Here is a 23570-nt window from a genome sequence, read left to right as displayed (position 1 = left end):
AAGGAGAACATACATTTTGAAAATTGATTTGATGGATCATATATGTGCCAACTCTGCCAAGTTACCTAATTGATCTAAAGTTATCTCAAATTGTTCAATGTACAATAAAGGGCTCTACCACCAGAACACTTTATACAAATTTTTAGCTACACCCCACGGTAGGGAACACTGCCTGCACCCCCCCACCCTCCGCGCGTGTTCTACCCCGCCCCTTTTCATTTACGAATTTTCTGCAAATTTTTATATATTTTGAATTGAATTTTAAGAATTTTCTATAAATAAAAATGAGAGCAAATTTATTTATCGGATTATTGCATTCAAATCATTTTTATTATAAGAAATATTGCATCATTCAATGTTCATTTTTGTTTATCCGTGTTCCAACATATGTTCATTTTTGTTTATCCGTGTTCCAATAGATGTTTATTTTTGTATAACCAAATGTTCATTTCAAGAGTTATGTGTAAGTTTCATAGTAAGATGTATGCCAATACATACGTCTTAGATTTCTATTTATTAAAACGTTGTTAAAAAATAATTTCCAATATAAAATAAATTTAATTTAATTACAGTGATAACGCATTTCTATATAGTTATACTATTACATGTAATTGTCCCGTAAACATGAAATTGAACCAAATGTACATATGTGTCTTGCTAAATGAAAATTATTTGTAAATTAAATTTAATATAATAGAGTGTGCATATATATAAATCCTCCTTGTTGCAACTCTAATCATATACTTGTGTGTTTTCGATGAAAATTATAATTTGAGCACAATATATATGTTGTCTTCAACATCTTTACTTGATTATTCTGTACAATGAAAGATCAATCAAGTTTTTCAAAAAAAAAATAATAAAAATGCAAAACAATCATTTATTTTTATAGTTGTGTTGTGATCAATTTATAATGTTAAATGATCATTCATAATGCTTTTAGATCAATTTTATTACTTTTAAATGAAATTTTTCAATCAATAAATGTTCAGTTTTATTCATGCTAAATGAATATTATTCATAAAGAAAAACGATAATGATAAATGAACAATTTTATAATGCTACATGTTCATTAATAATGTTCAGTTATTCATTTTAATAATTATGATCAAATACATAATGATAAATGATCATTTATGATGATAGATATTGAATATGTATTTCAATGTTTTATATTTGATCACTTTTTATTATATTAATGAAGATTTAAAAAAATGTTCAAGGTGTTCCAATTATTGCAACAAATAATCAACTTCCTCCAAGTGATCCAAGAAAAGTCCAGTTCCTTCAAGTGCTTTAAGAAATGTTCAAGTTTCTTTGAGTTTTCCAAGATATGTTCAATGGGCATCCAAGTGTTCCAAGCAATTTTCTAGTGTTTCAATAGGTTTTCAACCTGGCAATTAAGAATAAAGTCATGTAAAAATGAACATTTTTATTTTGAAACCATGTAAAAATGAACATATAGTCTATTATAAATGATCATTATACTTTGCAATTAAAGACATGTCTTTTTCAACAGGACCGACCACTTGATATATTATAGCTTTTAAAAGTTGAGGTACAATGAATATGCTTTTAAGAAAGAGTTTAGTATTGTCCAAGTACGTGCTCCAAGAAAAGGCCAAGTTCCTTCAAGTACTCCAAGTATTGTCCAAGTTTCTTTAAGTATGCCAAAAAAAAAAGGTTCAATTTCGTTCAAGTGTTTCAAGAAATTTTCAAGTTCCTCCAAGTGTTCCAAGAGATGTTCAAAGTGTTCAACATGGTAGTTAGTCAACATATTTCTTCTAAGTATGATAGGTTGTTAGCTTTTTTTGACACTAATGTAGTGAATAGGTTGGAAAATAATAATACGTAAGAATTTGAAATGAAACAATAAATATTTGTTCGAACTTAATTTTTTTTTCTGATAAGTGATATGTAACTGAACATATTTTATTTTGTAATTGAACATTTGCCTTTTTGGTTATAAACATTTTATTGTATTTCGTTATAACTGTTACGTAATTGAACATATTTTATTCTGATAATGAACATATGACTTCTTGATAATGAACATTTTCATTCAAGTAATAAATTAAAAAAATATGAATATTAATGTATTTGATCATTTAGAAATCCATAAATGATCAAATATCTGAAAGAATTATATTTTTAGTAATATAAGCTTCCATAAATCTTCTTGCTCCTTTTCTATTGCCTCTAGCTTCTGTTAATCTAAATAGCATCAATTGAGCAATATACTGTATTCTCAGCTTCTTGATTTAGTTTATCTGTAATTCAAACAAATTACAATGTCAATGTGTGTATTCATTGTTATGAAAATGAACATTATGCTATATGTCAAATTAACTTACTTGTGGTTCAACATGTTTCCATCAAAATATGATTCCCACCAATTACCATGTTGTTTATTTTTATCTTTCAATATAATTGATGGCATTATCTCTTGTATAAATATAGGCTCAGAGTTTCCATCTCTAAATTATTGCAACGTGTGTTTCACTCTATATAGAATATCACTACAATATACATTGTGTTTGTATATCAATATATATGCATAAACATTATATTTTACAAATTTAATGAATGTTCAATTGGCAAAACAAAAATGTACATTCGGTTTTATATAAATGAACAAGAACAAATTATCACAAATAACATGAACATATATATTCTAATCAAAATTCAAAATATACATGTTTAAGAAGATAAATATAAATGAACATTATCTTTCAATTATGTTACATGAACCTAAAGAATCTATATCAAAGTGTTAGTGAAATGAACATTTTTGTATACTTAAATGAGCAATCATGAACATATATATATGTATCAAAAGAACTTTAAAAAAAACATCATGTCAAAATGAACATATAATTTGTTATAAATGATTATTATACTTTGCAATTGCAGACATGTCTTTTTCAACAGGGACACTTGCTATTATAGCTTTTAAGAGTTGAGGATCAATTGTATTTTATTCACTCTTGATTGAATAGGAATATCATCGTCATCACTATTTATACACATTTAAAAAAAAATCAATTAAGAATTATATAACTCCATAGTGACAATATGTGATTTATTTGTGAACATTTTTTAAATAGAATCATATTTTAAAATAGAATTATCAAAGGTTTATGATGAATAAACAATATGTGATTTATTTTTGAACATTTTTTGACATGTGAATGAACATATATTAATATATGTGTGAATATACACATATCCAAATGAACATCTATGTATCAAATTCGAATAAACATCTATCAATATTAGAGCTAAAATGTATGTAATATAATATTCAAATGACGCTCATGAGCATATAATTTAATATGAAGTTAAACATGTATTATTATAGTTTATGTGGATATTTTCAATATGAGAATGAACATGTACGTATTTACATTCAAATAAACATATGTTTAAATACCAGTAAACATTCATTAATATATAAAGATCATGAACAAAATTAGGGTAATCTTCTCTTAAGAATGAACCCTAGTAGATGTAAGGTAAGAATGTAAATGATCATATACTAATATTATAATGAACATCTATCAAAATGAAAATGAACATTTACCGAAAATGAACATTTGTTTAGCAACCGTCTTCTATGACGGAACCTTCGAAGTGTTCTTCTCTGTTTCGTTTCTACAAAAATACCACCAAATATAGTAGATTTTAGTCTATTTTGCACAAAAATAAGTAATTATAGTTGATTTTGTTTTAGAATATCACAACGCAAAAAAAATAAATATAAAATCTAGGGTTTACACTCAAATTTCTACTTAAATGAACAAATTCTTACTCTTCTTTTTCAAAATTTAGTTGCGATTGACGAACTTCATTTCGAATGTCAGACATTTTTAGATGTTTTGATGCAATTTGCAGTAATTTTGAAGCAATTTGTAGTGAGTTTCATGCGAAATTTTGGTTTTGATGAGAGAATTTCACGAAAATGAGTTTGAAATGAAGGTTTTGATTTTTTTTTACTTTTTTGTATATAAATGTAAGGAATGGCTTGTTACTTGCATTTACCGTGGTTAGTGGGTGGTAACTGCAGGTAACTGCATGGTTAGTGGGGTGTGGGTAAGGGTTTTATTGTAATTTAGGGGGGGTAGGTAGTTATGGCTACAAGGGGGTGTAGCCATTAGGAATTAAACCTACGAGTCAACCCAACCCATGTTAGCAGACTAGACAATTTGAGAGAGCAACGGAAAGTTAAGATAATCCCATCCCCAAATTGTTACTAGATAATATACACAATAGTTTTTGTTTAATGATAAAACGACCTTTAGTATTCAAAAAGCACGTCATTCTTTGGAAGGTGACAGATGAAACACAATGGAAAAAATAATTATGCCTTAATTTTTTATTTATTAGTTGATTCATTTAGCTATTTTAGGCACTTCACGAACACAAAATAAAATTTTGGATATAACGCCTTTTAGCATTGATCTACAATATCAAACAGTAATAGATATTTTGTACCAACAATGTTGCTAAGGTTAATTGCTGGTTACAACTCTATGGTTGGCAATAATAAAGAAATATATTTCACTCTAATTCTCTATTTCCAATTACAACACCCTTTCTCACCCAAAAATTGAGGGGAAAAAAAAAACCCGCACGACAGTTCTTATACAAGCTAAGTACTACAATATTACAGGAACCACCACCAATAATGCACCCTAAATGGAAAAAAAAATGATAAAACAAAATCAAGAGGGGGAACACTAAGCTGAAAGAAATCTCACCAAAGCACCTTGAAGAAAGAATCCTATCCCCGACGCCCCCTCTTCCCTTTTTATATCCAATGATGTAGCTGACCACAAATTAGCTCATTCTCAATTCCGCCAGCCCTGGCATGATGGTGTTTAATATCACTTCTTTGCTCATTAGATGAATCGAGGCTTGGCTGTAAATCAATTGTACATGTATATTACGAAGAGATCATCTAAACACATTTGCTGCATCCTTTATCACAGCAAGCCGGCAAGAATAGCTCCAGGATCCGTCAATGCTGCCACGGGGCTAGTAGGCTGTGGAGGTGCTGGTGTAGTTGGCGCTCCTCGAGAAGTTGCTGGGATGGCAATTAATTGTTCCTTGACATATTCTTTCAGCCTGTAAAACAATACCAGTGAGTATCTGCCAGTTCTAAGTTACATGTTAATAATCTCATGCTACAAACATACTCGAAAGTCAGAGTGGGATCTCCAGTGGCAACTGTCATACGCAGCTGAGTTCTGTCTGCAGGATCAGTTTCTATCCTAATCTGTATATCATGGAAAAAGTGTCAATTGAATTGCCCGGAGAAGAAACTAAAGCTGACAAAGCTGTAAGTACCCTTAAAACATTAAAAAAATTGAACACGAGGGGTGGAGGGGGCAGGGGAAAAATTGTTGTCAACGAGCCCAGAAAAGGGGTCCATAGAATCAACGAATATATAACAAATACATGGAAATCATACCAAACATAGCATGGCCCTTGTATGTTCTGAATAATATGTTGCGCTTGCCACTAGATTATTAGGATTTGGATCCTGGAACGCAAAACAAAATAAATAATAACGCCCTATGGAAGACAGAGTTCAGCTAAAAAGAGTTTAGGAACTTACAAGTCCAGAACAAACCATCAAGTGATAGCTATTGAACAGATTTACCATCTCCATTAATGGCATAGGTCTAACACCCCTCACCTGTAATAATATTCACCAAAAGGGTTAAACGAAATAAAGTTAAAACAGTGAATGAATTATCTTTATCTGCTTTCCAAAATGATCTATTCTGTGTGTGTGTGTGTGGGGGGGGGGGGGGGGGGGGGGGGTGTTAAAGTGGTGGTGGAAGGGGCACTGTAGAATGTAGAAACAAAAATCATCTGCTTGTCAAAGACCCAGTAACAGACAACAAATGGTCATTTCTACAATTGTAAATTTTAAAGAATTATCTATCAATAAGCTCCAACCAAACAAGGGAAAAAAACCACTGGAAAGTCAGACTTCTAAAGAAGCTCCTATATAGTAACCATATACAATGGCTTTACAGTTTTTAGAATTAATTGCATTACTACGCAGTGATAGCAAAGTAGCAAACTATTTTGTCTGCTTTTCAGTTTCTATACTAGTAAATTAACTTTATCAAAGTTATAAAATCAAAGATAGCATGACACACCCCCATTTTTTTATTTTTATTTTAATTTTTATCATCAGATATGCATTCTGTTTAAACACTACTCATACTAAATTAAATCAATTTACATGGAATCTTCACTTCTAAAATTAACGAGATTCCAGGTATAATAAGATTGGATATATAATCAATATCGTCAGCAACCTAATCCTAGAAACTCAGCCCCAAAATGTAACCCTATGTTTGGATTAAAGGAAATAAAGGGAAAGGGAGGGAAGAGAAATGGAGGGATGGAGTATCCTTCATTTGGATAGGGAAATGAAGGGGAGAGAAATGGAGGGATTAATTTGTGAGAAATTGATCTCTCCAACAATGGAGAGATTTGGAAGGAAAACTCATCCTTTTCCCCTCCCCTTCCTTTCTCTTCTCTCCCCTTCTTTTCCCTCCCACTTAGTTATATAAACAAAGCCTAAGGGAATTTAAGTGTTGGCTACATAAATATTCTGTGAAACCTTATCCTTTTAATTTAGCTGAAATCAAGTACAGTTAAAGCATGCCAGGAAACAATAAAAAAACATAAAGAAAAACTCTGTTTGAAAGCGCACCACTTCCTGAAGCTTCAAAGGTGGTCCTGAAAGTGATCGCCATTGAGGGAAAAATTCTTCTGCAGAGACAGATATTGGCTGCATGAACTTGTTCAAGACAGCAGGAAGACGGAGTTTCACATTCACCTGTGGTTCAGGGGTGAATTTTTTACAAATTTTGATCTTCACAAACTATTGCATATTCCAAAACATATTGGATGGATAAGAATCAAGTAAATGTACCATGGAGGTTGCAAACTTGTATGAGAAGTCAAGAACAGCAACATCCCTACTTGGACGGAGATTCACAATTTCAAGTGGGCATTGCACCTAGGCAACATAACAACACAAAAGAACATATGTTTCTGGATGTCAACAACTAGGTGCTAGATAATTATTGAGAGAATAAAGACAATATAGGACAAATTCTGAAAGCAGTGAATTATAATTTAAGATCACCTGAGCCCGTGGAGGAATAGTCTCAGGTACCAGTGAAATGTCCATTTTCAGATGGGCAGGAGGCAAGATTACTGCTTGAACTGAATCAAGTGGAGCAGTATTCTTGTTTCCCAAGAAAAGGACCATGCGACCCTGATGGGCTCGCCAGTCTGCTTTAGTTCCAATCTGTTAAAAAGGAATATCAGTCAGCTTAAGTCTAGAGTCCTAAAGGCCTAATGATTATCCAATCTGTTAAAAAGGAATATCAGTCAGCTTAAGTCTAGAGTCCTTAAGTCTGCTTTATTTTATTTTTTTTGCCATTGAACATGCAATAATATAGAACAAAAGGGAGCTTTAGAACAAAATTTCCAACCTGAATGTAAGGATCCTCGTATAGTACACCACTATCCTTGAGGCACAAGTTCAGGTATCTCTCAGCAATACTACCTATGGGCTGCATGAAAACAAACATAGAAGTAGCCAATCAGTTATTAAGGCTATAAAAGTTAGTGAAAAGGCATATCTAAATCCAAAGACAGAATAGAAGGCTCAGGATATGTTATTAGCAGAGTTGCTCGTAAAGCAATAGTTCTAGGAACACACAAACAGACACACACACCGCGCACACTCACACACACACGCGCGCGCACGCACAGGGCAGATTTGTTTGCTACTTTTGTTAATGGTATAATCTCAAGCCCAGTTGGGACCATATATCACATTTTTAGGAAATCATTTCCACTCTTTTTACATATTGTATCCATGAAGTATCTGGATGAACATTGAAGTATCATGTAAGGACTCTTTAGCCTTGTGGGAGTGTCACTTTATATGATCTTTCCCTCTCTTTTTACATTTATCACAACGAAGACTGTGGATGAACAATTGAACACTATAGTATTGGATAAGGACTCTGTAACCTTGTGGGAGAGTCAAATGTCTGAGAAGGATATAAAACCAAACAATCAGGTGGCTCGGGAAGCAGCTCATGAACTACTCTTTACCAGCATTTCCACAAAAAAAAAAAAAAAAAAAAAAAAAAAGAAAAAGAAAAAAAAGGATATACTGTATTAAAAAATAGGCAACATATAAAGGATATAAATTATGAAAAAAAAGCTGAGTCTTTCAAAGTCGCAGTCCTTGCAGATAAACAAAGCCTTATGCTGAGTCTTACTTCCTCTGTTCCAAATTAAATGACACGTTTCTTTTATCATGTTTGCTAATGCAAAATTCAATCGAAAATATCTTTACTTATACTATTGTAAAAAATACTAAAAATTGAATTTAATTAAGTACACATTGAAACAAATCTAACAAACTCCCACATGACTATTTTATTTATTAATTTATTTTATTTTTATTTTATATCTATAAATCACAAATGTTAGGCAAAGCAAAGTTTATGAATAGTATCAAAAGTCAAAACGTGGCATCTAATTTGAAACAAAGGAAGTATAAGATATAGAATGATGCTAGCTGTCAACCAAATGAATAATATATTTTGTTTCACAATTTATTAGATCTAAGCAGCATGCAGAGACTCGATACCTGAACAGTATTCATTTGCTCATCTACTGGTGTAAGTGCCAAAGCATCCACTTCAGTTGAAGAAGCTTCAGCTCCTGGCACCCCTTCTAGCTCTGATTGCGTGGATGCACCTGGAGGACCCTCTATAGCAAGAGGACCCAAAAGATCACCAAGAAGATCAGGAGATGGAGCAGCCTGTTGGGCATCCGCTTCACTCAAAGTCCCATTGGATTGAGGTAGTGCACTTTGTGTACCTTGATGATCCTATTATTTAAAAGTTTCAACAGTGTTAAACTATATATAGCTAAATATAAAAGAGTATTTGAAGGCTAAAAGAAATGAGAAAAGCAAGCTTGCATTGGAAATTTCTAACCGTATCAGTGCTCATGCTAGGTACTTTTACAAGAGTAAGCGGTACTGCCGGAGGGGTTTCATTGACAGGCTGTTCATCAGTAACGACAAGGGCATTTGATGTCTGTTGCTGCGCCCGTAACTTGATAGCACTTTGCTCAGCAGCATCAATGTCAGCATCTTCAGCTTTTTTAATTAGAGCAGACTGTATACACAGGCCAATGTCAGCATCAAGATTGGATTCTCTCACAGTAGAAAATGTACTTTAATACCGCAGAGCCAAAAAAAAAAAGCATGTACCTGTCGCTCAGGGAACTTGGGCATTTCGGCCATTATATCCACCAAGGAAGCTCCTTTCTTACTCAATGTGAGATACTCTACAGCACGTTGCTGTATTTCTGCATCAATGCAACTCTCATATCTGAAGTACAAAAGAAAAGTCACAAACTCGAACTTTCCAGGAAAATTTAAGTTAACCAAAATTTAATTATTCAACCACTCACTTGCGGAACACTGCCCAAATCAAATTCTGTAATTCTGAATCTTGAGGTTGAGCGTGTGTTAAAATCTTAGCATATGTTGAAAGCAGTATTGGAATAGTTGAAGTTCTGAAAATATATCCTCTTTCAGAATTATGATACAAAGGCACATTGATGACAAATAAACATAAGATAAAACAAGGTTGAGTTTTCTTACGATACAGTAGGAAGCTTTTCATGAATAAGGCTAAAAAGTTCCTTGGGATTGCAACCAGGCCTTCTGGCCAAAAGGTGGCCAAACTCTCCAAGTATATATGCACTGACCTGACGCAAGAAGCCATAAGACAATAAGTACAATAAGTTCTCTTTTCAGCAAGAAGTTGTTCTTTAAAATGAAGGGAGTCAAGGAGAAAGGGGAGACAAAAATAGATGTCATTTATCCTTTCATCCCTAATACTCAATCTTTCTTTAACAGATGTCCCAAAATAATCTTATTAGCACACATCTCTCTCTGTCTCTGTCTCTCTCTCTCTCTCCAAGAATGTCAAGTAACCTAAATGTCCAGATTTTGAATAATTTGACAATCACATGCTATGATCTACCTATATTATAGACTTAACATTTTAAATCATTTGTAACAAACCCTATATGCACATTTAGGATGGATTTCTTTCGCCTTTAAAAAAAGTTTCAGAAGAAGTAAGTTCAGATAAGGTGACATAACCTCTACCCAACCTAGATAAGTTTGAATAATTTTAAGACAGAAGTAATAAAAGAGAGATAGTAACAGGTAAAATCCAAAAATCAAATGTGTTCAAGGGGAGGAAGGAGTGCAGCAGTAGTACTAGTAATAGTGAATACTTAAAGGATCAGAGTCAGGAGAGAAAAAGGTGTTTTTAATTGTAGATAAGTAAGCTTTAAATTAGAAAGGTGTACAACAAAATTTTAATAAAAATTTCCCTGAAATCATGTATGGATCTTACATAACAAGAACTGATAGATCGTTAAAACTTCAAAGGTCAAATGACCCTAATTTCTACAAGCATATCAGAAGCTGAATATGTTGAGCTCTTTTACAATTAGAATACCCTTGTCAGTTGAGAATTGAAAAAAAATTAACTATTAAGTTCTCCACAGTGCACTAATCCAGAAAATTCTATGTAACAACATCTTCAAGGAACAAAAAGACCTCTCTTTCTATTCACTTTTCTTCTATTTTAGTTTGCTATCAGAAAACACACCTTAACCATTGTCTCGTGTATAGCAGGTTTGTCAAGATATTCCCGGGCCTTCACTGCTGCATATGACTGACAATATAAAATTTAAATAAAATTAACTCTATGTCCATAAAAAATGATGCCCAACCAAATGCTAACAGCAAAGGAAAAGTAATGCAATGCTCACTTGCAAATCTTCATTGTTTGTAACAAATTGCACCACGCGGAACCATATGTCATCACTAACAAAATCACCTGCCTTATCAATCAACTGAAGGATCACATCCACATACCTGAATAAATTTCAAAAGAAAACAGAGGCTTAAATTTGACAGCATAACACTGCATCCAGCCAGTCCTAAGGAATTGTGAAGAAGTTAAGAAACTGGATTGAATATGTATTACGACAGAGGAAAAACCTATATGCACCATACACAACTACAGATTATGAACCTTGTATATGTAATATGTTCACACCAGCATCATATCAATGACTGTGCTGAGTTAGACATTTCCAACATTCATTAACCTAGTCCAAATACAAAAAGAATGACACACCATGGCCTTCAGCTAATCTAAAATCTCTCTCAATTTTAAGTAAAAGGAAAAGGCGATCATCTTGTGTCGATGGAAAAAAAAAATACAAGGCTTCCTGAGTCGATTATCTGGCCCCAATTCAATAGGATTTATCGAAGAATTAATTGTTTTAAATAGTAAAAGGTAAACAGAATTTAAATTGCGTCTGTCAAAATCAAAGAAAAAGTACTCTCACGGTAATATACTAATATCAAAGGAGAAAACATAAGTAAGAACTGAAATAAAAGTGTACTCTAATTCTACACATCTTCCAATGATAATCCTTAACCATGTAGCTAATACTTAGCAATAATCCAATGAAAATATAAATTTATGATTTATGATACAATTTTTCACTAAAAAAAAAAAAAAAAAAAAAAAAAAAAAAAAAAGCTATGAAAATAACTCCAAAATCTCTAGCCTCGACTATTGCTTGACAAGACACCATATATTGCTCAAACCCTTCATCTGTTGGATGTCTATTTACAACCTCAGTTCACTTAAACTGCATCTTTCCCTTTTAGAGTATCATTCCACCTAAAATCCCTATTATATAATGCTTTGTAAGATCATTTAGATGACAGAATAAAGGAGGCCTAACCATGACAAGTCAGGCGCAAACTTCTCCGCAAGTATGGCAGCTTTCAGAGCCAATTCTTCCCGCATGGCAAATTCTGCTGTACTGAGATACTGATAAAAGGAGTTGAAAAAGGCTTTAGAATGATGTTTGAGCATGAGTTTTTGAGCAAGTTGGTGTTCAAGGTTAATGTTGGTTTATTGAATCAATATACATTAGCTAATGAGAACAGAATCAAAGGTATAAAAAATATTCAAACCTGTAATAATTCCTCAACAATGTCCTTCGCATTTGAAACATCACACATTCCATACAGCAAATCAAGAGCACGCCTCCGTATGCTGGCAGGATAAGCAATCTTATTAAGCACTTTTCTTCATAATTGAAAAAGAAAACGTGTCCTCGTGATGGTATTTTTTAACACTGTTCTTTTTGGAGTACTTTTTTTCTTGGGGAATACTGTCAATTGTTTAGCCCCTTCCCCCACACACCCCCACCAAAAAAACAAGGTGAAGGAACAAAATGCACATCTAAGAATCACAACTATGTAACATGGTCCAACAGTATAGGCTTCAAGCTTCATAGATGCATTTTAAGAGAAAGTGAATGCATACAAAATACTCTGAATTAACCAAGGAACATAAAAATTATAGAGTCAGATATCACAAGCTTGTACTAAGGCAAAGAAACAGCAAAGGTTGGATAGGAGCTCTTCTATATATATATATATATTTATATATATATATTTTCATTGCTGCTATCATTATATAGATATATAATTGCAGACTGCACTGGTTAGCAAAGAAATAATCAAATATCCCTAAGTTGATTAGAATGACGTCTTCCATCTGATATAGTGAAGAAATCATTGCACTTAAATTTCACAGCACTGAAAGCAGGCAGTAACAATCAGATGAAAGAAAATTGGCAGCCAGCCAATATTGCACACAACAGGAAAAAGAGGGGTAAAGGGAGGAACAGAGAGGGTAAATAAACTCATTGAAGATCAACCTGATATCAGGATCCTTCAGTGAGGTAATGATCTGAGCTTGATGCCTTTTAATGATGTCTTGCACGTCTGTAACCATCAACATTCGGGTCATATTTTCCTACAACACAGCAATTCCAAGCATATATGACGTTAGAAAAGCACAACGAGCTCATTTGGAGCTTGACTGGAGCCACCCTTAAGAGTTTAAGTTCATACATAAAGAATAAGAATTACAAACTACAGGTCTCAGGACTTACCAAGCCAAGGTATCGTATGTTTGGCTCACGAACAGCAATAAACTTCCCAAGCAGAGCAACACATTGCGACATCATTTCTTTCTCAGCATCAAGATGCATAACCTGTGGTAGAGAAAAGTCAGAAAAGACAACGAAAAGAGAAGAATCAACTATTAATTCTCTACAGATAGCAGTAATTTGATTCGTAAAAGGTATTCCAAATTACAATATTTGTTTTATTTTTTTGACAGCCAAATTACAAGATATGTTCACGTTGACCTTGTTACTTATTAATAAAATTAAAGCTTCACAGACATCAAAGTTTCATACGGTAGGGTAAGCCATACACCCTTTTTGGCTGTCATTAGTACGTCAATCTTTGTGAGCTAAACGCAGAGACAGATACTAGTAATAGAATCAAGTAATAGAAAAGCAAAGGTAATCTGAAATTCTGAATGCACTTTCCCACAGCTTTGGCTATAATCTATGTTAGTAAAAAAGATGCTTACAAGGGCAAGGGCTTCAAAGAGAACAGCGTGTGAAGCATTGTTCTTGTTTACGTTTTTAACAACATCAGTACCCATTAATATCCGTTGCAAAACCTACAAAAAGAAGAAGATATCAGATCAACCATATAAGAAATGGGCTCAAACTCGTCATTAGATACTAACCTCAAATAATGATCTCCGGGTATTTGGATCCTCTATAGTAGGAAAATATTGAAGGGCCCTCATAGCCTTAACCTGAACCAAGTTAACAACAACAATCAACAGAAAAATTAGATACATTTTTTTTACAATTTTAAAGCGTATGCATAAATGGCTTCAAATATGTATTTTAAGAAAGTTGATATTGTGAAACTAGATATTGAGAAGAACTAAGTAATATCTCACATGAGTAAGTTATCTTTTATATAAATCAAGAGTGTTTTTATTCCATTTTCATTGGAATCTATAGAGATTCTGAATAGGACTATCAATTAGAGGCAAAGGACTGAAGGAGTAGCGCATAAAACCAGGTCCCAAGGGAAAGGACACCCTACAGAAAATCTAAATCCTACCCCACAACAGCCAAATAAACACACATCAATATTAAAAGAGCTAATCTTGTACTTGCTGACAGCATATTACAACAGATCCAGTATCAAACAATTAGTAATTTGTTACCAGAGACCTTTACTGGAAGAGAAAGAAGACTAAGCAAGAAGGCTAAAGGCTAGAAAAAGGAAGAGAGAAACAAAAGAGGAAGACAGTAAAGCAATGGCGCAGGCCGGAGGCTGAAGAGAGCGAGAAAACAGCTGTCGCCAGTTAGAAAGCTGTCCCCTTGTTTTTATAGATTATACATTTAAAAAAAAAAAGAAGAAAAATGAAAAAGATGAAGACGAACCTGAACCCAGGGAGATGGGATGCCATAATATGTGTACTCCTGTGGAACATCCTGGTTTCTAGCAAGTCTTTCCAAGATTTTGACACATTTGGGAACACAACTCCAGTATGCATCATAATTATTCGATACTAAAGCAACCAGCAGGCTCATAACAGCTGTTAGAACACCTAAATCACGTTCATCTAAAAGTTGCGCCATTCGGTCTGACCTGATAATATGAAAACATAAGTGTTATAAACAGGCAATCAAAATTAATCACTTTCCAATCTCCCTGCATCCCTGAATTCAAAAAGAAGATTTTGATAGAAATTTTTTTAAATTTCTACCCAAATCCACAAAGATGGAACAAAGGATAGATAGAAAGGAGAACAGGTAAAGAGGATCCTGGGAAGGGGCATACCAGCCATCTACGTTTACAACATCTGGATTTTTCCTATACAACCGAAGGAGGCATAGAGCAGCTTTCTTCCTCACAAGGGGCCTGCAACTGCTTGACATCTTAAGAGAAAGTAACAGTCAAAACAAGAACTTGGAACACCACCAAGCTAAAGATGCAGAAATTTTAATTGCATTTTACCAGTAGCTTCTGCACATCAGGTGCCAAAGATTCTGCAAATTCCCTACCACCAATATTCCCAACCTGCATAGAAACAACATAAATCAACATTAACAAAAAAATAAAAAAAAATAAAAATAAAAAGACAACTCAGAGATTCAGTAATCTGATTTAGCTTTGTAAAATTCCTTGGGTATCCTACCTTTTTTATGACCTAAATTCCGGATCTGATCCAGTTCACAGATTTGACAATACTGGATATTTACATCAGAATACGAATCCACTTGCAAGGACAAGTTCTATGATAAAATTACTACGTCGCAGAGAATCAGAGATATTGTCCATGTTGACATGTAAAAAATATTGCAGACTACATATGTGTGGGGGTATCAACCAGTATTATATAAGTATAGGGAGAATAGCACAATTGATTAAAAACATACAATTATTAAACAAAGAGTCCAACAAATTGAAGCAAAATAAAAATAGAAAGGTGGCAAATATCTTTGGGACGGAACCCACACAATTTTTTCTCTTTCTTTTCTCCATCCTTTATCTATGTACTCTCCTCTGATGTTAACTTAGCTATGGGAGTAACTGGTTTGTACTTGGGCAATTCGGTAAAATTATGTAACGTGTGGTAAATTTTATGCGCAAAAGACTACCAAAATCATCATTGAAAACATTGAGTGTTAAGCATATAAAGCCGTATTCTCTTCACCTTACAAATATACTATTCAGTAAAAAAAAAAAAAAAAAAAAAAAAAAAAAAAAAAAAAAACTTTAGAGAGCAATAGAAATAAGCTTTAATCAATAAAAATAAGTTAAGTTCAGCTAAAGTCGTTTAAGTTCAGCAAAAATATTATAAGTTCAGTAAATATCAGGTAAAGAATTCAAATAAAAAATAATTAAAATAAAATGAATAAATTCCACTTAATAATTTGAGAAGATAACAATTGTATTTAATGCACTTTGGGATAATGGGAAAAAAATTAATTGTGCATGTAATACACTTTGGGATAGAGGAAACCATAAATAAGGGTGCATTTAAAACTAGAATAATGAGAATTTAAAATGAAACAAGGCTATTTCGGTCCAAAAAAATTGCTATTAGTAAGAAAATTCCAACTCCCTCCGTTTTATATAAGTGCATCGGTTTCATCAGCAAGTAATTTAAGAAGGTGAATTGAAAGGAGTAAAAAATTAAGTAGGTTTGATGAGAATTAACATTAATTGGAAAAGAGATAGTGGGGTAATAGTTTGTTAAAATCTAAGGGATGTGAGAGGGGAGAAATAATAATAATAATAATAATAATAATAATAAAAAAGGTGGGACCATGTGAGGAGAAAGTCTAACAAAGGAAGTGATGCACTTAAAAAAAACTGCCAATTTAGAAAAGTGATGCACTAAAAAAAACGGAGGGAGTTATAGAACTTTTTAATATTTTATAATAGGGAATACATGAGGAACAAAAGAAACGGAGGGTGTACCTTGTTTTATGGTTGTGCCTTTTGTTTTACTCACTTTACCTCATTGTAGTTCGGCAAACACCCTTTACCATCTTACCCCTCATACCTCCAGATATTTACAAATTTTCATACACTCTCTCTTACTTTATTCACCTTTTCCTTACACCCACCCACATAATATCTGATCTTATATCCACCCACCTTTATACAACACTCTTATATAGTTATATACACTGATCTTTTCTGTTGAATCTACTTTTCGGGATCCAATCTACTATTAGATTCCTCAACCAAACACCCTCATGGAAGAATTTATAGTCTACTCCTAGGAAGTAGTTTGGCATTGCTCGTATAAAACTATTAATATATTATTTGAAACAGCATGCAAGAGTGCAGATAAAAGATGTATCTAATGCAGACAGAAGCCCTGGCATTCTGTTGAAGACTAGAATTGAACCCAAAATGGAACCCTTAACAGAAAGCCAATAAAATTGTAACTTATGGCAAAAAAATAAATTAAATACTGCAAGGTAAGCAACATACCAAGGTCAAGGCAAGACACTGGAAAGTTTCATTGCGTCCAATAATATCATTGCGTACGGTATTAATAGCTAGCCGTAAGAAATCATGATTCTCATTGAGTAAAGATGATGTCACTATATAGCCAACCTGCAGCCATAAAGAACCAGATCAGTCATCAACAAAAGTGGCTCAAAGAATCAGCAGTTTATTGTGAAAAGCATACAAATAATGTGGTTAGCTTGAAACCAAATCATACATGGGCATTAATGAGTGAGGCTATACCCTACAATATCTAAAAGAAGACATAAGAGTAATACAAACAATTCAACATGCTTACTAAACCATGAATGAAAACCAATAATTTTATCAGACTGAACGAATACACAATATATTAAATCTAGTGCCTTTTTGCAGGCTGCAGAAAGTATACAAAAAGGAATAAAGAGAAGACAAGATTACCTGCTTTTCTGGATATTTAGGTGCAGATATCAGAGAAACAGCTTCCATGTGACCAAAATCAACATCATAACCAAGCATATATATGTAAAGCATTTTCCAAACATATTTCTTCTTCTCGTATGGAGATATAACCTGTCAAAGCAAACCTATTATGAGATCAAAACAACTACCTACAAATTTAAAAAAGGGGGTAGCTCAAATTTAGAAATGTGGCATGCTGACATGCTTAAGGATAAAAGTTAAAATGAACAGGTTGTGACTGAAAGTTCTTTTATCATGAGCAAACAAAAGGGCGGGGTGGTTGATGAAAAATTAACTACATTATCAAATAAAGAAAGTAGGGAGGGAAATGGATTCACTTTGACCCAAAAGATGCCGCCTCATTTGCAAAACACTTTTTAAAGCTAATGATAATATGATATGCTGTGCTTGATTCATCAGTCTGATGATTGACATCAACTAGGAAGCAAGAGTGGAGCTACACTGTATAATATGGATCAAGTGAACCCAGTTGGCTGTTCCTAATGACCCAAATTCTTATTTGAATCTAATAAATAAAATACTTCCTCTGCCCCCCTAATATTGCAACATGTTGAGTTTTACGCTTTCCAACACAACTTTAACCAATAATGTACAAATTAAGACAAACCTAACAAGATCTCACAAGGCTATATATTTCCTCACGTATAAATCACAATTTATAGTCAAAGGAAAGTGGGTGAATAGTGTAAACTCCAGCTATTAGACGAAATTGTACTCCATTCAAATCAACCTTTGAACTTTTTGACAAGGGATGCACTTTACAGAAAAAAATAACATAAAATAAAACCAAATAGAGTAAAATTTGGAACTTGGACACATACATCATCTTTAAATCTTTGAAAAGAATTATATGTATGAGACATTATTAAATTGAAAAGTTAAAACAATAGCCGTCACCTGAGAACAAAACGTCAATACCCAAGAATCAACCACTGCAAACAAAAGCCCCAAAAATTGTCTTCTTGATATGATGATAAATACTTTATTATTGGTAGCTCTAATATTTTTTCATTCAACCAAGATTTGGAAAATTAGGTCAATTAAAAACTAGATACAAATCTTCATGCCTCCCCACCCCCATATGAGTGCTAACCAGCTAACCCGACCCGTTTTTGCACCCAAATTGGTGTCAGATCATAGCACACATGTACAGTGGCCAGCAAAGAAGTGATAGGGTTGGAACTTGATTCATATACCTTGTGTTTGTATGTTGTCCGCGATGATTTTGTATTTTTTTTTCTTTTATTTGACATCTAGAGGTTTGGTATGAACCACACCCACCTCCCCTGAACCCCAAACTTTGTGGCATTGAGGTATGAGTTTAGAAAATGGAATTTTCTTAAACAAGCATTAAGTATAGGTTTTGCTCATTCCAAACTCATACCTCATACCTAATATCTACAAATCAAACGCCCCCTAAATATTTGCACAAAGATTCCTTGAAGTAATTTAAAAAATCACAATCAATGCAAACTACTACAATACATGAATACTAAACTTAGCAGCTAGCAATGATAGGCAATAAGATCATAAAATATATAAACAAATAAAATAAAATTTGTTAGTTAAAATGGAATGTAGTCAGAACTCAAAAGAATAAAAGGACAATACCAAAAAATATGAAATAAATGTAAAACACTTAAAAATGGATAAAAGGGCCAAGAATACAACAAACTGGGGCCATTGGGAATATGAAAAATAAGGAAATCAAAGCTAGCATAGAATCAGCCATTTACATAGCCTTTGATGAAAATTAATAATGATGATAAAGTGGCTCTAAATGCTATTACTGGCTTTGCTGCTACTATAAAGAGCATCTGGAGAATTAGAAACAACTAGCTTTGAAAATAATCTGCCACGAGGGCTGAGATTCTTGAAAAGCACATTCAATATCATTACTTGGAATATATTATTTTACAAAAAATTGGTTCTTTGATAGAAAGAAAGGCAAATAGTAGGATAAAGAGAGGTTTTTGCAATTGTAAACAAGATGAAATTTAGCATGTTTTGGCCTTGACAAGGCCTGCTAGTTGGGTGGGTAGCACGAGTGTTGGTGAGAGGTCCTTCCTAGAATGTTAGTTAACCATTGTCATTTGCTTTAGGTTGTAAAAAAGGCTTGGATAAAGCACTGGAAAAATACTTCATCCATTCCCCTAATATTGCAACAATTGCCATTTTAGGAAGTTTCACCTTTCACTAATATTGCAACATTTTCCTATTTGCACATGCCTTCTCTTTATCTCTCTCCACATCACAAGAGCCTCTTATTTCTTTCTATCTCTCTCCTCATCTTTAAATCTGTGTCTTCTCTCTAAGTTGCAATATTGGGGGAACTGAGAAAGTTTTTAATTGCTTACCAAAAAAATTGATGACACATTACATTGTTTGGAGGGATGAAAAGGATAAATACCCTGAAAATTTCTCATGTTACTTAAAACCCAGCCTAAAACACTATATAGCCACCTAAACAAAGAAGATCATCTTAAGCATCAGAATCCTATTATGATATAGATTATATCAATCAATTTTTCCAAAATCAAATTCAAAAAGGGGGCCTAATGCTCTCCTTGGTAGCACAAAGATTGACAACTATCATGAGATTACTTGACCCTTTCGTCCTTTCAAAGACACCATTCACCATCAAAAATTGATTTAATTAATGGCCACCTAAAGACAGATGATCATCTTAACCACTAAAATCCTATTTTAATACATCTCCTACCCATCAAATCCTCAATATCTACTCCAAAATGAGGAGAAAACAAGAAACCCTAAGAAATCTGATAGATCAACTGCTGGAAATTACAAAAGACACTATCTTTACATCGGAATAAACCATAGTACCACACTAATAACAGATATGACTTTCGCCCCAACTCCCAACTCACATGATGGATCCATCTTTGCACTATTTATTCAGTCATTCCTATTTCCTAACTCTTTCACAACTGATTGTTGTTTGGCAAAATACAAATGCCAATCTTCCAAAACTAAAGATTAACGACAAAGATTCAGCAATTAGATCTTAACTGGTAGAAATTAGATACTCAGTATCCCACAAGATTGTCCCCATATTTCTCAATTCACATTCTCCCAATTAGATCTTAACTGGTAGAAATTTAAAATGCCCCATGAAATTCAGCAATTTTGCATTTTAGCATATGCTGCCAGCAAGAGGGGGGATAGGCGTAGTCCTTACCTAGAATATATTGGATGAAGATGAAGCTAGTAACTACAGACTCACTTTTCTGCCTGCCACTCTTTAAGTCTCACTAAACAGCTCTGGAGTTCTTCTCATAATGTAAACCAAGTTAAATTTTGGTGTCTCAAAGCACGTAGTTGAAATCTAAGGGCATGTAATCCCTCTGTTTGGAATTTATCGTCTCACTGTAAGTTTGTAATAAAAAATCAAATAAATTTTATACTTACCATAATCTATATAAACCCATTATAATAGTTATCTCCTTCTCTACATCTCCCAACAAAGTGTGTTTGAAAATCTACCATAATCTTTTTCTATTTATATCTTAAAAAATTAAACATTTTGTTCCAGACGTTACAAAAAGTATGCACGAGTTTATTCCTAAAAGGAGGTAATTTGCCATACATACACTACACGAATTCACATATGTCATCATCAAAACACTAAATCTGAAGTGTTTATGGAGCTCAATTTCCAGGGTCCTGTCTACAATTCTACATCTTTTCCCCCTTCCCACCGCGCTGGTCACAATTTCGACTAACTAAAGAGTAATTAAGTGATCTAATTCCTGAATATCAGCAACACAGCTTGAAAAATACCAAAATCTATGAATACCAACTCTATACATTCTAGTTTCCCCAAACATTTCTATTGTTCAGGCATCACTAAGAATCAACGAAAGGTGAGCAATCAAGATCAAACATTCAGGCAGCCGACTTTCACCACCGCCTCTACAAAATTGACAATTTATTATTCTACAATTAAAAATTCCCCAAATTGAGCTCAAATTCGAATAATTTACACCAAATTGAACAACATTACACATCAAAATCACTAAAATAACTGCACATAATCTCAATAAAATCAAAAACAATAACAAATTAAAAAAATAAAAACCCTAACCTTATCATTTTTAAATTTGGTACGAATATTGCCGAGCTCCTTATCGATCCTCAGACGTTCTTGCTCTTTATTCTGACAATTACGAATGTCGCTAATGAAGACGGAGAGACCTCTCATGCCGGAAAGCGCCATGGAAGCTCAGATCCAAGGAATAGATAGAAAAATGGAGGAAACCTAATCTGCGAATTGTCGACGGTTTTTCTCTCTCCTCAAGAGAGATCGGAGTGGAGTGTAATGGAGGAGAGAGAAAATGGAGGATCGTAGGAGATGGAATTGCAGTGAAGAAGGAACAACAATGGAGGTTTGAAGAAGGAGATGACAATGGAGGACTGTGATCTAGAGAGAGAAAGGGGGAGGAGAGAGAAAATTTGGAAATTTTGGGAAAAAATGGGCCGTCGGACAGAGAAGAGAAGAGAAGAGTATGAGCCTTGGAGGAGACTTTTTTTTTTTTTTGGAAAATTTGCCAAGAATAACCCCACCTTTCAGCGGTCTTTCAAAAATAGTACAACCTTTAGTTTATTTCAAAATGGAACGACCTTTGACACACATCTTCCATAAATGGAACAAAAAACCGGTAACCTTTTTTACAGGTTACATTTGCCACGTGTTGCGTCATCATTTGTTAATATTTTATATTTTTTAACATTTTTTAAATATTAATATTAATGGTTTAATTAAAAAGAAAACCTTAAAACTAAAATAAAAAAAAAATAAAAAATCCCTTTACCCAGCCCCCTCCCCCTTTCACCGGAATACACCTGCTCCCTCCACCAACCTTCTCCCCGGAAACCCCATTCCCCTTTCCTTCCCAGTTTTTGGTTCCCCCTCCCCTTGTCGCCATTGTTTCCGACCCCCCCCCATCCCCTTCCCATTTCCGTTTCCGACCACCCCTCCCTTTCCCGTCCTTGATTGTAACACCCCATTCCCACCCTGTCCGCGATTTCGGCCCTCCTCCCTTTCTTGTCCTCAACCGCGGCCCAACTTCTACCTTGTCCTCAATTTGCGCAACCTCTATCCTTTCCCGAGAGGTTAGGGTTTCGGGGAAATGGGTTTCGATAAGGTGGTTGTGCGGCAATAGGTTGCGGGGTTGTTTTCGGTAAGGAGAGAGGTCCGAAATTGCGGAGGGGAAGGGGTGGTGCCGGGATTAATGGGGACGGGAAAGGGAAGGGGTTTGGAATAGGGTTGTGGGCTGGTGGAAATCGATGAAAGGGAAGGGGAAGGGGGGGTGTTAGTTTTTTTTAATTTAATTTTTAAGTTTTTTTTTTTAAAAAACAAAATTATTAAAATATAAATTGGCCAATGATATTGTGACACGTGTCATAGGTGACCTATTAAACAAGTTACTAGCAGGTCATGTTCCATTTATAGCAAATGTATGTTAAAGGTCGTTCCATTTTGAAATAATCAAAAGGTCGTTCTATTTTGGGAAGACCGCGTAAAGGTGGTATTATTCATGGAAAATTTTCCTTTTTTTTTAACTTTTTTAAAACTTGTTCCCAATAGTCTCACCTTAGCATCATTTCACTGATTTCTTAATTTTTACCATGTCCATAATTTCAAAAAAAAAAAAAAGTTTATCTTTTAAATTGAATTTTGTTCAAAAACAAAATGAAATAATAAAAGGAAATACTTTGTCTATGTATCTCGGACAATGCTTGAATTATTCATTTCTTTTTAGTTGATACGTTTCTTTAGTCACATTTGTCAATGCACAAGTTCAACCATTTATATCTTTAATTACCGATAAGCAAAAATTATGAAAAGTTGTATTTTGAAAATATATATCGTAACGAATCTAACAAGATCCCACATGACTATATTTTTCATTACGTATAAAACACAAAATACGGTCAAATGAAAGTGTGTGAATAGTGCTAAAGTCAAAACGTGTCAACTAAAAAAGTACGGAGGTAGTAATAAAAA

General features: G+C 33.7%; 1 protein-coding gene across 1 annotated transcript; it reads right to left on the bottom strand.

Annotated features, from left to right (window-relative positions):
- Positions 1-4418: 4418 nt before the first annotated feature.
- Positions 4419-21967, bottom strand: LOC145589612 (AP-2 complex subunit alpha-1-like). The gene is made up of 27 exons (XM_081646263.1): positions 21648-21967; positions 17501-17632; positions 17063-17188; positions 15071-15133; positions 14894-14991; positions 14494-14701; positions 13779-13850; positions 13617-13709; positions 13129-13230; positions 12892-12989; positions 12140-12221; positions 11905-11993; positions 10915-11020; positions 10752-10817; positions 9728-9834; positions 9535-9639; positions 9332-9452; positions 9054-9236; positions 8702-8944; positions 7527-7607; positions 7175-7339; positions 6959-7045; positions 6737-6862; positions 5621-5701; positions 5474-5545; positions 5199-5278; positions 4419-5127 (listed from the first exon to the last, which is right to left on the bottom strand). Exons 1-27 carry the CDS (start codon positions 21777-21779, stop codon positions 4986-4988), a joined length of 3060 nt encoding a protein of 1019 aa, XP_081502389.1. The 5' UTR covers positions 21780-21967; the 3' UTR covers positions 4419-4985.
- Positions 21968-23570: the final 1603 nt, after the last annotated feature.

This window comes from Chenopodium album, chromosome 17 (genome assembly GCF_948465745.1).
Source record: "Chenopodium album chromosome 17, dcCheAlbu1.1, whole genome shotgun sequence".
Classification (NCBI taxonomy): Eukaryota; Viridiplantae; Streptophyta; class Magnoliopsida; order Caryophyllales; family Amaranthaceae; genus Chenopodium; species Chenopodium album.
Note: the sequence above shows the minus strand (reverse complement) of the source record. Positions and strands in the feature narration are given on the sequence as shown.

Excerpts from the sequence above, each read along its gene's own strand:
- LOC145589612 (XM_081646263.1), bottom strand. The coding sequence starts at position 21,779 with ATGGCGCTTTCCGGCATGAGAGGTCTCTCCGTCTTCATTAGCGACATT. Across the intron at positions 10,818-10,914 it reads CAAACAATGAAGATTTGCAA|TCATATGCAGCAGTGAAGGC; the intron begins GTGAGCATTGCA and ends TTATATTGTCAG. Across the intron at positions 7,608-8,701 it reads AGCAAATGAATACTGTTCAG|CCCATAGGTAGTATTGCTGA; the intron begins GTATCGAGTCTC and ends GTTTTCATGCAG.